This window comes from Branchiostoma belcheri, unplaced genomic scaffold, assembly GCF_001625305.1.
Source record: "Branchiostoma belcheri isolate BF01 breed outbred unplaced genomic scaffold, Haploidv18h27 scaffold19, whole genome shotgun sequence".
NCBI classification, from domain to species: Eukaryota; Metazoa; Chordata; class Leptocardii; order Amphioxiformes; family Branchiostomatidae; genus Branchiostoma; species Branchiostoma belcheri.
The window spans coordinates 2,237,344-2,250,468 of NW_017803379.1; the positions used below are offsets into that span (position 1 = coordinate 2,237,344).

General features: G+C 41.9%; 2 protein-coding genes across 2 annotated transcripts in view; both read left to right on the forward strand.

The window, feature by feature from the left end:
* LOC109467929 (neurobeachin-like) overlaps positions 1 to 6,508 on the forward strand; it is a 144,644-nt gene extending 138,136 nt beyond the window's left edge. The window contains 12 exon segments of the mRNA XM_019766085.1: positions 292 to 444; positions 731 to 803; positions 991 to 1,085; positions 1,279 to 1,368; positions 1,735 to 1,912; positions 2,857 to 2,928; positions 3,663 to 3,818; positions 4,176 to 4,355; positions 4,680 to 4,781; positions 4,925 to 5,121; positions 5,632 to 5,783; positions 6,200 to 6,508. Coding sequence (XP_019621644.1) covers positions 292 to 444; positions 731 to 803; positions 991 to 1,085; positions 1,279 to 1,368; positions 1,735 to 1,912; positions 2,857 to 2,928; positions 3,663 to 3,818; positions 4,176 to 4,355; positions 4,680 to 4,781; positions 4,925 to 5,121; positions 5,632 to 5,783; positions 6,200 to 6,290 — 1,539 coding nt within the window. The 3' untranslated portion in view covers positions 6,291 to 6,508.
* Positions 6,509 to 10,272: 3,764 nt separating this feature from the next.
* LOC109467790 (slit homolog 2 protein-like) lies at positions 10,273 to 13,086 on the forward strand. Its single transcript, XM_019765840.1, has 2 exons — positions 10,273 to 10,477; positions 11,890 to 13,086. Exons 1-2 carry the CDS (start codon positions 10,288 to 10,290, stop codon positions 13,017 to 13,019), a joined length of 1,320 nt encoding a protein of 439 aa, XP_019621399.1. The 5' UTR covers positions 10,273 to 10,287; the 3' UTR covers positions 13,020 to 13,086.
* Positions 13,087 to 13,125: the final 39 nt, after the last annotated feature.

A 13,125-nucleotide genomic window follows, 5' to 3' on the forward strand; every position in this document is an offset into this window, starting at 1 on the left:
GATTAAAAGTTTAAATAGCACAGCTTTTAGTGTGTATGTGTACATGTGACTGTGTACCAACCACAAATCCTGCCACTTCTATGCATTTGTTAATATCTAAAAAGATTCCAATGGAAATCATACGGAATACCTTTTCAGCACCAAGGACAACAACAGGAAAAATTATTCCGTAACTTCGTGCTCTATTTCTGAGTTTTACTGTCATTTTTTTCTTGGGAGTTCTCCTTGATGCTGCTACTATATGCTGCCCAGATTTCTGCATGTTACATAACTATATTGTCTGTTCTGTAGGAGCTCATCCCAGAGTTCTACTACCTGCCAGAAATGCTGATGAACATGAACGGGTACAACATGGGCACGATGGAGGACAGTCGGCCTGTGGACCACGTGGTGCTGCCAGCCTGGGCCAGGACACCGGAGGAGTTCATCAGGTTAAACAGGATGGTAGGAAGAAACAGATCCTTTTTCTTAAAAAGAGGGAGCAAACAAAAATATTCTCACCTACTTCTCATCCATCCATCTCGTCTTCTTCATCAAAGATTTGCCTCAAGTTTGGAATTCAATATTATCACTTTTGATATTTTAGAATAAACTAGCTCTAATCAGGAATATAATAAAAATTGTTATGTTTTTGTTTGGGTGTATAATATTGACACCTGTTAACAGATTTGTATAGTGATAGTTTAAATGTGTCTAGTTTTTAACCATTTTTGCCCATTTGGTTTTCTAGGCTCTGGAATCTGAATTTGTATCTTGCCAGCTTCATCAGTGGATAGACCTCATTTTCGGATACAAACAGAAGGGTAGGTGTATCAAACTCAGATGATATTCATGCAAACTTTTGCTTCTGTACCTTTATACCCATTGTAACTACCCTTTGGCAACACACCTTACATCTTCAGCTGCAAATTTTCAGTAGTTAACATAAGTCATAACCAGCCACTCCTTTCTGCATAGCTGATAACATGAAATGTATCCTAACAATTGCAGGTCCTGAAGCCATCCGTGCAACCAACATGTTCTATTACCTGACATACGAGGGTAGTGTGAACCTGGACTCCATCACAGATCTTGTCATGAAGGAGGTTTGTTTTTCCTCTTGCCTCAACAATAAACCAAGAATGATATATTCCACATAATGCTTGAGAAAATGTGAGAGAAAAAATGAACTTTGTGATATCCAAATTATCATCCAAGAAGTCAAAGTATGCAAATTTGGCTGTGGTAGATCTTGTAAATACAACATGATTTGAAATGACGCCTGTCCTTTGTTTCCAGGCCATTAAGGACCAGATCAAGAGTTTTGGTGTGACCCCCTGCCAGCTGCTGACCGAACCTCACCCACCCCGCAGCTCAGCTATGCATCTGGTACATTTATTGTGATATAGTCAAGTGATATAGTCAAATATACAGGAACTGTAGGAACTGAAAATGTTTTGTCAAAATAGTATCTTTTGGACTCGTTACTCTTGTTGTGAGGATTACTCTATTTGTGCATGATGTCAGTGAGAATCATACAGCTATAGAGTCTTCAATTAATTTCCCTTAAATTAATTTCTGGAATCCATCAAGGACATAGCCATTCTTGTATCTTAAGTTCTGTAGAACCTACATGCCTCACCCTTCAAGATGAGGAAGAACAGTTTATACACTAGATAGTGAGTAAGTCAGTGTATGTTTCAGTATACGTCACTATAATAGTTTTAACCACCACTTGGTATTTCCATGTTGCAGACCCCGATGATGTTTACGGACATGAGGACGAACGACGTTCTGGTGGCGCTCAAGTTCCCCTCCAACTCTCCCATCATCCACCTCACCGCCAACACGCACCCCCACGTCCCCATCCCCGCTGTCACCACGGTTACCGCCAACCTGCTCTTCTCCATCAACAAGTGGAACGCAAGCGCCGGTACAACAGCTTCCGTTCTTCCTTCATAGTTACAACTGCACCAGTTTAGAGATTTTCACATCTTATACTTCCATATGACAGCATCTAAATGTACTACAACGTTGGCAAGAGCAATGTTGACAACTTCGGTTCCTCCTTCATAGTTTCCTTAATAGTTACAAGTTCAGTTCCTCCTTCATAGTTACAACTGCACCAACTTTCACATCTTTGTACAGTGTACATCCATTAGCATAATGACAGCATCTGAATCTTGACAAGACCAACGTTGACAGTCAAATGATCTAGAATTATTAGTAAGAGTATATTTTGGAGGCATGTCTTAGACAAGAGCAATGTTGACATTTAAATTATATAGAATTACTACAGTATATTTTGGAGATCTTGTTAATCATATGCCTCTGCCATTTCTTTAAAACTTTGTTATCTCCTGTGTTTGAGAGGACACTTCTGTTCATCTTGATCACTTCTTATTTCTTTGCACACCACACTTTATATCTCAAAGTTTATTGTGTTGGCACTTCAGTTTGCTTTCTTATGCACTTCTCACAAGTTACCAGTAAGTAAATATCTGGTATTGATCATATCAAGTAATCAGTTCAGTTCCCAGCTTAAGGGAAAAACAGTTTCATTGTTTTATATAGAGTACAGAATTGTTTTGTTCTTCCACATGGTGAGGTGAGGTGACATGGAACAGGTGGAAATTCTGTCAGTGACGAAAACAGGAAGATTAAAGTTGCTCAGAATTTTTCCAAATCACATAACCTGTCAATATGAAAAGAAACAGTACAAAGCATAAGGAGAGAGTTGAGCCTATTCCCTAGCATAGCCATACCAGCTCTGGAAACCAATATATACTTAACATAGACTTGTGATTAGGGTTACACGGTTAGTCCTGTGCTATTGTATGGTGTTGCAGGGTAATGGCTTATTCTGTATTATTGCAGCCACCTTTAGAGGAGCGCCAGGGTACTCTCTGGAGCCCAACCAGTATGCCATAGAGGTGGACCCCCTCATATGTAAGTGGTGTTTGAAGTGTGTGAAACAATAACAGGCTAGAAGTGCAAAAATAAGGTGATATATGTAGCTACATGTGTTTTGCACACGTTTAGTAGTATCTGATGTACTTTAAATCATGTAGGGCTGTACTGTCTACACACCTTCTGATACTTTCTGTCCTGTTTACAATGATTGTTGCTGTCCCTGACTCCTGGTCTTTGCATGGCTTTGGCCACCTGCCTGTTTCAGACTGAACTGCAGCTTTGAATGCATGAAGTGTGAAGTCAAGTCCTGTCGCCCTACATGCTTTTGAAGAGTTGCCATTGCAGGATTCATAACAAAAAAAAAAAAAAGATTTCATCAAAAGGAAATTCAAATTGAAAAAGAATGTGCCCTAAGCTTCGCGACAATGTTTTCTGTATTTCTGTATAGTGGTGAGTATCCCCGCCTGTCACGCGATGTGTGACAGGCTGAATAAAAGTTCTAACAGAACTATACGGCTCCAGATGTCTTACTGAGGGACGACTGCATGTGCAAGATGTCGGTAGCTTGAGGAATGAATCCCCTCTACTATATAATGTTTTCTGTATTTGTAATAGTCGGTATAACTGCCCTTTGGCATAGCATACTAGCTATTTGTGTGATTTGTTACAATGAATTCTTGAGACAAATTGAAAAAAAAGACATTACCCAAAGCTTTCAGTGTCCAGAATGTTTTGAGTATGATTTGTGACGATGAGGTCTTTTGCTCCAGTGGCAGGGACAGGGGTACACCGGCGCCAAGTGAACGACATCCTGGACCAGAGTATCCAGCTGAACTCCTGCTGCTGCAGGCTCACCTCCGACAACAGGCACATCCTCATCTGTGGCTTCTGGGACAAGAGCTTCAGGATATACTCCACCGACACAGGTACACAAGCATGTGTACAGGTATTTGCATAAATAGGAAATACCCATAGTCCTGTAGTCTCTTGTCCTAAATATGTAAAGTAGATTATCTGACATGACCTTCGAAACTGAGAGAATAGCTGCTGCCAAGGCAAAAAAAGGCCATGGAAGCTACCAACAAAAGGACTGACTGACTACGAGTAGACTTTATACCATACTCTGTGGAGTGACTGTCAACATTTAATGCTTTAGCATCTCATCTAGGATTGAAATATTGATGACAAGACATAGGCATGATCATGATGATAACATCTAGCTTTAGCTCACAGGCAGTTAACAGCCTATCTCTTTAGCTAATAACCAGGTTGTTCCTCCCCAGGCCGGCTGCTGCAGGTAGTGTACGGCCACTGGGACGTGGTGACGTGTCTGGCCAGGTCGGAGTGTTACATCGGCGGGGACTGCTACATCGTGTCTGGGAGCAGGGACGCCACGCTGCTGCTGTGGTTCTGGAGCTCCAGGCTACAGGCCATCACAGGAGAACCGCACAACAGCAACAGGGGTGAGGATTGGTGTAGTCTGGCTCTCAGACTTGTTAGGTTGGCAGCACAAAGCAAGGGCTTTATGTTCTGAAACTCTTGCTTTTGTAGGCTTGTATGTTTCCACCAAGATTAACTGGTTTTAGAATGTAGTCAGTCACCAATGGTGGTGTGGGGTGGAAGGTAGAGGTGGTTTCTTTTCATCTGCAAACAAATGTGAATACACCTGAATATCATCTGGATTATTAGTTTGTTCCCAGATAGCACCTGACTACAGTCTGTGCCAGTCCTTTGTATAACCCTTATCAGATGCCTGAACAATTTTTTTTTCCATTTCTCGCCTTCAGTTGAGCGTGCCATCCCCAAGACCATCATGACAGGCCATGAGACGGAGGTTCTGAGTGCCTGTGTGTCCGCTGAGCTGGGTCTGGTCATCAGCTGCTCAAGAGGTCAGTAGTAGTGTCCAGGTGTATGGTCAGCTAGTGGCCTAGTCTTTATTGGATGTTTCAAGCTCATTGAGCGTGCATAGTTTACTGATAGTTAACTGATGAAGTTTGCCTGAGCCCTTGCTAAATATCCCTGCCCTGTCCAGGAGGTCCAGTCCTGGTGCACACCATCAATGGAGACCTGCTGCGGTCGCTGGATCCCCCGGAGTTCTGCGTGAATCCGACTCTGGTCAAGATGTCGTGCGAGGGTCAGGTGGTGGTCAGCTACGACAAGGGTCACCTCTCACTCTTCACCTTCAACGGGAAGTTCTTACGGGCCATGGAGCTGAACGACAACATACTGGTGAGATACAACATGTATCCTTCTGTTATCCATGAATGATTTATGAGTGATGTTTACCTACATTGTATAAGTGAGACAAGCATCTGTTATCCTTGCAATGATTGATTATGATCATGTACAGAAGGTTTCCATAGCTCAATATTATGAAACAGAGTCGGGCATATTTTCAAAAATTTTGTCACTTTGGACGGGGCTCAGCAACCTACAAACATTGCTTTTGGCCATTCCCCAAAAATCATACAGTGATGGAGAAAAAACACCTGCAACATTTTGTGCAGGTGAATATACATGTACATGTATTGATACTGGCAGTAGGTGCAACATGTCACAAATGATTGATCATTTGAAGCTGATGAAGGCAATCAGTCCATGGCGGCTGCAGACATGCACAGGTCCCACCAGGTCGAACTGATGATGAAGGCTGCAGCACAGAGATCCACATCTTCAGAGAGACTTCTCTGTTGTTTAACTGTGTTCCATTCTGATCCTCCTGTTTCTGTGTGCTCCCAGTCGATGGTCCTGAGTGCAGACGGTCAGTACTTAGTGACAGGAGGAGACAACAGGATAGTGGAGGTTTGGCAGACCAGCAACTTCAAACTCCTCTACACCTTCCCCGGCGTGGACAGTAGTGTCCGGGCACTCGACCTCACTCATGACCAAAAGTAAGCAACTTTTTCTTTTCCAGGGGTTTAAAATTATTGAAAGTCTCAATTGCAGTGAAGAATAGAAGAATGGATATGATATGATATGATATGATATGATATGATATGATATGATATGATATGATATGATATGATATGATATGATATGATATGATATGATATGATATGTAAGCAAAATTTGGGAACTACACAATATCTACATATCTACATTTTGGAACTATACAACATTTGGGAACTTTCTACATATCAACTGGCTCTTCTCATCTCATGACATGCCTAAATTTGTGTAGATCCATGATTGATTAGTAAAACTTACCTGTAACGGGAACATTTAATGAGCAACTTTTTGCACATGAAGTTCTTTATACTTTTAGCTTTTAGTAATTTTAACATCCTCACCATTTGTTTATTTGCAGAACTGTACTAGTAGGTCTGTCATCAGGCAGTCTGGTAGCCTTCAACATTGACTTCAACAGGTGGCACTATGAGTTCCAGGCCAGATACTAGCTGAGGGACAAGTACCCCATCTGGTGGGAAACGGGGTGCTGACCGCACACACAGGACCTGCACACCCCCGCTGCAGATATGCACTGGTCCAAAATCAGACAACCTGAGTCAAAAACGTGTACAATTTGGATCAGTCGATTCATTTTTAAGGGGAGTAAGTAATTGGGGGGGAGGGGGGCTTAAACTTTGTGAAAGTGCAAGAAGAGCTGTTGGTTAATGAAAGAGATGAGAAGAATTGGTGCAGAGAAGAATTGGTGCAGATACAGTTTAGTATGCACACATTCATTATTATACAGTCAAGATCATATATAGGAACTGAAAAATGTTTTGTCAAAATAGACAGAAATTTCACAATATTCCAATTTTTTCGCCATTCCACAGTGCAGATATCTATAGTGATGATGTATGTAAAGACATGAGAGTCACATGTATCAAAGGTTGACACGAACAGATTTTTAGCTACAAATAGTTTTAACATAACCCCCAAACTACTGACACACCAACCATGGCTTTTCAACTGTCCATGTAAAAAATTTTGTTATCATGAGTTTTCTTAGTTGTAAATTTCAAGTACAGATGTAATGATATTAATGAAATAGTAGTAGAAATAAGACTAGCCAAATGATATCATGATCACATAAATTTTGATTATTATATATGGTGACAATCTTTACCAAAGCACATTACATTAGAGTGTATAATGTTATTATATGATTTAACTTACAGCAGAGTTTAGTTTGTAAAGAAAAAGAATTGATAATCAGATTAGTAGGCATTATTACTAGAAGTTGTATTTGTATAAGTCCTAGTCATCGTTGCATCATTCCAAATGATAGTTTCTTGAATGCTGATGACATATCAAAAAGCAGGGTGAAATAACAGAAATGCATCCTTTAATGAAATAATGGACTAATTCTAATTGTTTGGATTCTCTAAATACTAGTTTATGTTACACAAAGGTATGTATTTTATCAGTCACATTATTCTAACAGCTACTGTCATGTAAAGTATAATTTTTAGTCACTAAAATTTTGCAATATAGTAGTAATCCATAGTATCAAAGTAGTCTTCAAAGGGTGATAGGTAGGGCTGCGTACCTAAACGTAACATCAGGTACAGGTACAGGTACTGGTACAGAGGTTTAGGTACAGGTCCGGACCTGTACCTGTACCTGAACAATTTGACAAATTAACACGTGTTCTTCACTTTTTCAATCATGACACAGAAACAATAATAAAGTGTTGGAGGAGGGAAAATGACTGACCTCTGACCTGATTTGAGTTTGTTGACCAATCACAACCCTGGATCAGCCACACTCTCGCGATGTCTCGTGAGACTGAGGATCTCAAATCAATCGACGGTGTTTACGTCTTTTCCAGTGCTAATTTTTCGTCTTTGTGGTAGGATTTACCTATCTTTAGTCATATACATGGTGTAAACTAGCTATTTCGGTATATACTCGTTACTTCATGATCCGGTATTTTGGACCTGTACCGAAACGATTTTTACGGTATTGGACCGGTACAGTGTACCGGTCCGCAGCCCTAGTGATAGGTCTAGTTTGCAACATTCTGTCATCTTTTATAGCCCAGTTTCCTTAGGAAAATACTAGCTCAGTGGGTTTTCTGTGGTGCAATGACGGGGAAAATAACCCAAAACAATTAACCGTTGTGAAGTTCCCTTTTATGGCTGGACACTGATAATCAGATATGTGTACAAGCATAGGAGTACAACTGAATGAATTTGACTTGCTGAATATTTCAGATTTTAATTTCTCAGTTGAACAAGATAGCTTAAAGGCCACCAGGGGTAAATATTTAGCACATGGGCATATCAGTAGTACACCTAGAGAGAGAAGGTTTGTAGTAATGTTATTTGCAATCTTTTGTTGTTGTGTTTGTAAGGCATATGAGGTATCAGTGCAAGTAATTATTGAGGACAATTGTGACAATCTTTTATTGTTAAGTTCAGGAGAAAATGTCATACAAAGTGTGCAAGAAAAATTTTCCTCTGACAAAATTCAAATCTAGACAGAATCTGCACAATTATTAAGTAGGATCTAGAGATGTACATAATTCCTAGAAATTAGCATGAAGTAAATAGAATGCAGTCTGTAAAAGATGGAAAATGTTACAGCCATTCCATAAAAATGCTTTTTTATGCAGGAAAACATTCCATATATGCATCGCTATACATTTCATCATACAGGGTCAATGTGCAACGTTTTGTGTGAATAGAAAATGTAGGTCGACATAGTTTTCAGTGAAAGTGATCGTCCTTTGTTGAAATTCAGTAATTGTGTAGCAAATTTGCTTTGGAGTGATCTTTGTTGAAGTGTGATGAATGAATTTTATAGCTGTGGCTCCCCTAGTGTTAGACTTAATAATGCCAAAATTATTTCATGCAGCCACGTTTGCTAGTAGTAATGATAATCAATGAAATTGAATTTTAGCACTTTGCAAAGGTATGTACATGCACACATCACAAATATGTAGATTAGCTATGACAACACAATTTGAAAGTATGTGTGTAATGCCTTTGCCACAAGCACTTGTTCCTGCTACTCTCACATATCATAGCTTGTACATGTGCCTCACACATCCACATGGAACAACATCTTGTGAAGTCATGGCTCAGACTTTACTATGATGAGTTGCCACCATGCATATCAATAGATGTTAGGAATACTTAAGAAAAATTTGAAGTATAAATCTCAGAAGATGACTGTAGTTGCAGCAGGAATTATCGGTAACATTTACTGTATATTCCGTCAGAATGTTTCTGACATTTTGGTGATGTATTTTATGGGCAGGAGAAGTGAGTTTGTGTGGTGTTGGGTATGTTCTGTGTATATTTATGAAATGTTGGGATTGAATTTGACTGTCAACCGATAGACCGGTGGTGGGTGTATACTGTCACTGCATTTCAAGTAAATAAAAGGAAAGACCGTGACCCATGTATGATGTTGAATTTGAATTTTGATTACTAGTATTGGTGACGAAAATAACCAGGTATACAGTAATGGTAAAAGCGACGCGACACGGTTGCAGTACCGACAGCAATTAATAGGGTCGCTTTTGATACATTCAGTCGAAGGAACTGTATATGTAACTATACTTAAAAGTCTAGTCAAGGATATTATTGGCCTAGTACAATACAATCTACAGGCCCACAGAATGACTAGCACCCTGGGAGCCGATTTACGCACCCGCCCATGACCCAGGCGGCAAGGAAGCGTTTCACACATACCTGTTTAACCCGTTTTTCACCCCATCTTTCTCTTTTATGACTTGGGTGTGAAATTGGTTTTACACCACCATATTTACATAGAAACAATGCAAGAGTGCAGTACCCTTGTTCTTGGGGTGAGTAACCCCCAAACACTGTTTAACCCCAAATAAAATTGGTAGTGATAGCCGAACCTGTTGATTAAGGCAGGAGAACGTTGCTTGTTTCTTTCACGATGACATTGGTCAGTTTTAATCGTTCGTTCGTTCGTCCATTCTTTATTTTCGGCGATTCAAAAATAAAGACCGTCAGCACGTCTATGGCCACTTGGGTCGTCGCCCTCTACTGACCCCTAATAACCCTTGGTCGCGTGGTCGTCATGCACCTGTTTACAACTCAGCAAACATCGGTCAAAGTTCAGTTCGCTGCGGAAGTAGTGGCACACGCAGGTGAAGATATTACCTTTTTTGAACACTGGCCAGTTTTTGCACTCTTTTTTTTTCCTAAATGTAGCATATGCTCTTTCTGAACTTGCGTTTTGTACGCCTGAACCTTGGTCATTGTTAGTGTACGCATGTGATACAGTATATGAAATAACTGTGCGACAAACAAACGCCTCAGAGTAGTATACTGTTCGAGTTCCGTATGCTTCAAAATACATCGTCAAACGCATTGAGATGATATGCAATGGTGACAAGACGGCTCTCCTCACGATTGATTTGTGTGTGTTTTTTTTAACTTATTCTATCAGATACTTAAATTGGACACAATGGCAGAGAGGTACATTCTCGTCCTGGGTGTTTTGCTGGCGGTCCTGTCCGGGACCACGGGGTGCCCGAAGTACTGCGACTGCCGCTCCGGTGGTCAGCACGAGTACTCTGTCACCTGCCAGGGACCAAACATCACCGCAGTACCACGGGACGTACCGAAGAACACGACTGTTCTTGTCATAGGTGAGCGCATAAGCATTCTTTCATATACCCACCGAAAGATTTCGACACCTTTGCTTGCTTTTCTAGAAACATCTATTTACGTCAGTCTAGGGCCTGGTTTCATGCTAGGGCATTTTGTAAATCTTTTATTGATTCAATCAGTTTCGAAGTTTGTTCCAGGGATGCAAGTGTTAGCTTTTTGGTGACATCTTTTGGCTTTGATAAAAACTAACAGTGCAGTAGACTAGTGTGTACTTTTTTTGAAGCTCAAAATTCGTCGATGAAGTTTAGACATCCAGGTAATGTCTAATGAGATACTCAATTTCTTTGCAGGTTTCACACCAATAAAGATGCTTCGCAAAGGTGACTTCGTGGATCTCCCGGACTTGAAACGGCTGCAGATCTGGTGGAACCTGAACCTGACCGCGGTGGAAGTCGGGACCTTCGACAACCTGCCGACGATCACGGAACTCCTCATCTTCAACAACTCCATCCCCATGTTCCGTCCCGGCATGCTTCGCGGGTTGGACCAGCTGACCAGGTTTGACGGGAATCACAACCACCTGGTCACGGTTCCAGTCGGGGTCTTCACAAACCACTCCACCCTACAGTTCATCGACCTTTCGTGGAACAACATCTCGTATCTTGAGCCTGGAAGTCTTGTTGGTCTGCACAATTTGACCACCTTAGAACTACACAACAACAGGCTTGAGTCGCTCACTATCTCTGCCCTTTCGGGGATTCCGAAGTTACAATATTTAGACTGCAGTTTTAATAGTAACATCAGAAATGTCGAAAGTGGCATATTTTCTGGACTCAAAGACTTGATAAGTGTATCTTTTGTTAACAACAAAATCACGAAAATCGACGGTTTGTTTCAGAACCATCCAAAGTTAGAAACGATCACCCTGTCGAATAATTACATCACAAATATCCACAATGACACTTTCACACGACTTCCCGTACTCAACTCTCTCGACATTTCCAACAACAAAATCAGCGTTCTTGAAAGTGGGGCCTTTGTTGAGTTTGATGCTCTTCAATATCTCCATCTGGCCAACAATCTTATCCCTGAGATGACGCTAGCTGGGCTCAGTTCTCTCATAGAACTTGACCTTGGAGACAACCTCCTCGGCAGCTTTCCAACCATGATGGCGGACGCCGGGAAGCAACTTCAAACCCTCACGCTTAGCAACAATCCTATTGAGGAAGATCTACATGCAGGGCAGTTCTCGGCCTTGAGAAGGTGAGTACAACTGTATACAGTGCACGAAATTATATCTTTAAGCACACCTTAATGCATGTGTAAAGGTACGCGTGAGCGAAGAAACGAAACCTTTATCAAGGTGTGCGTAAGTAATGAATTTTGTGCAGTGACGTGGTTCCGGATTCACCAAAACGGCGATCTTTATGACTGCATGGTCATCATTATGACGTAGACTCATTTCTAACTCTTCTTCCTTTCAGGTTGTCCACTTTGAATCTTAACAACATCACAAGCATCCGAAGAGCGGGAACCCTAGATCCGAAAGCACTCTGTGGCTCTGACGCTTTAGACAAAATCTCCCTGAGCCACAACAACATTTCAACTCTACCTATCGACGTTTTTGCCTGTACATCAACTCTGAGTTTCTTGTACTTATCCCACAACGAACTAACGGAGGTCCCGCCAGGCCTGTTTACCGGTATGAAACAGCTGTACAGCCTGGATCTTTCCTACAACCGTCTGAGCAGACTGCAACCCAAGTCATTCGACGGGTTTGAAAAAATGACGTTCCTGGATATGGGAGGAAACAACTTCACCAATGTCGCTCACGTGGTTCCCGCTTTCTCAGGGCCCTCCTCACTTTACTTCCCCGCCTTGTACCAGAACAATATCGTATATCTGGGACCAGACTCGTTCTCAGGGGTCACGTCCGCCACCTTTCTCAACTTCGCAGGCAACAGAATACGGATTATAGAGGAGGTCGCGTTTTCGCCGTCGTCGTTTTCAAATCTGACCGAAGTCATGCTCGACCAGGGAAATCTGCTCCATTTCCTCCCTGGTAAAATAGCAGAGGGACTTCCAAAGTTGCTGAGCCTAGCTATTGACGGCTGTCCCTTTAAGTGTGACTGTCAGCTGAAAGATTTAGCCGCATGGGTTCAGAGTAGGCAACCACATTCCTATCCCTACGTGGACGTCGTTTGCGCCAGCCCGCCAAAGTTGAGCGGTAAATATCTGTCAGACATACCGCTGAGCGAGCTGACATGTGACTGTGAACATGAGCAGGCTCCGTCCATAGACACCAGCGGCAGCGATGACCACATCCAGGAGGGACAAAGCGCTATGCTCAACTGTCGCGTGACTGGCTGCCCCCTGGCGGAAATATTCTGGACTACACCTGGTGGTGACATGTTGGCGGTGGGTTGGGGGTTCCCGAGAATGGAAGTGATCGACATAGAGAATAGCGGCACGCTGTCCATCCAGCATGCCACTGTGGGAGACATCGGGGACTACGTCTGCACGGCGGTCAACTATCGCGGGAAAACTAGCAAAACCGTTCATCTGCAGGTGGACAGGAAGCCGTGAGAGAAAGGAAAGGTTTCATCCCGCCCACCTACACCCAAACCTAAATCGCACATATCGCTATAGCTAACATTACCATGTTTTATTTTGTGATGGTTTAGGAACTCTT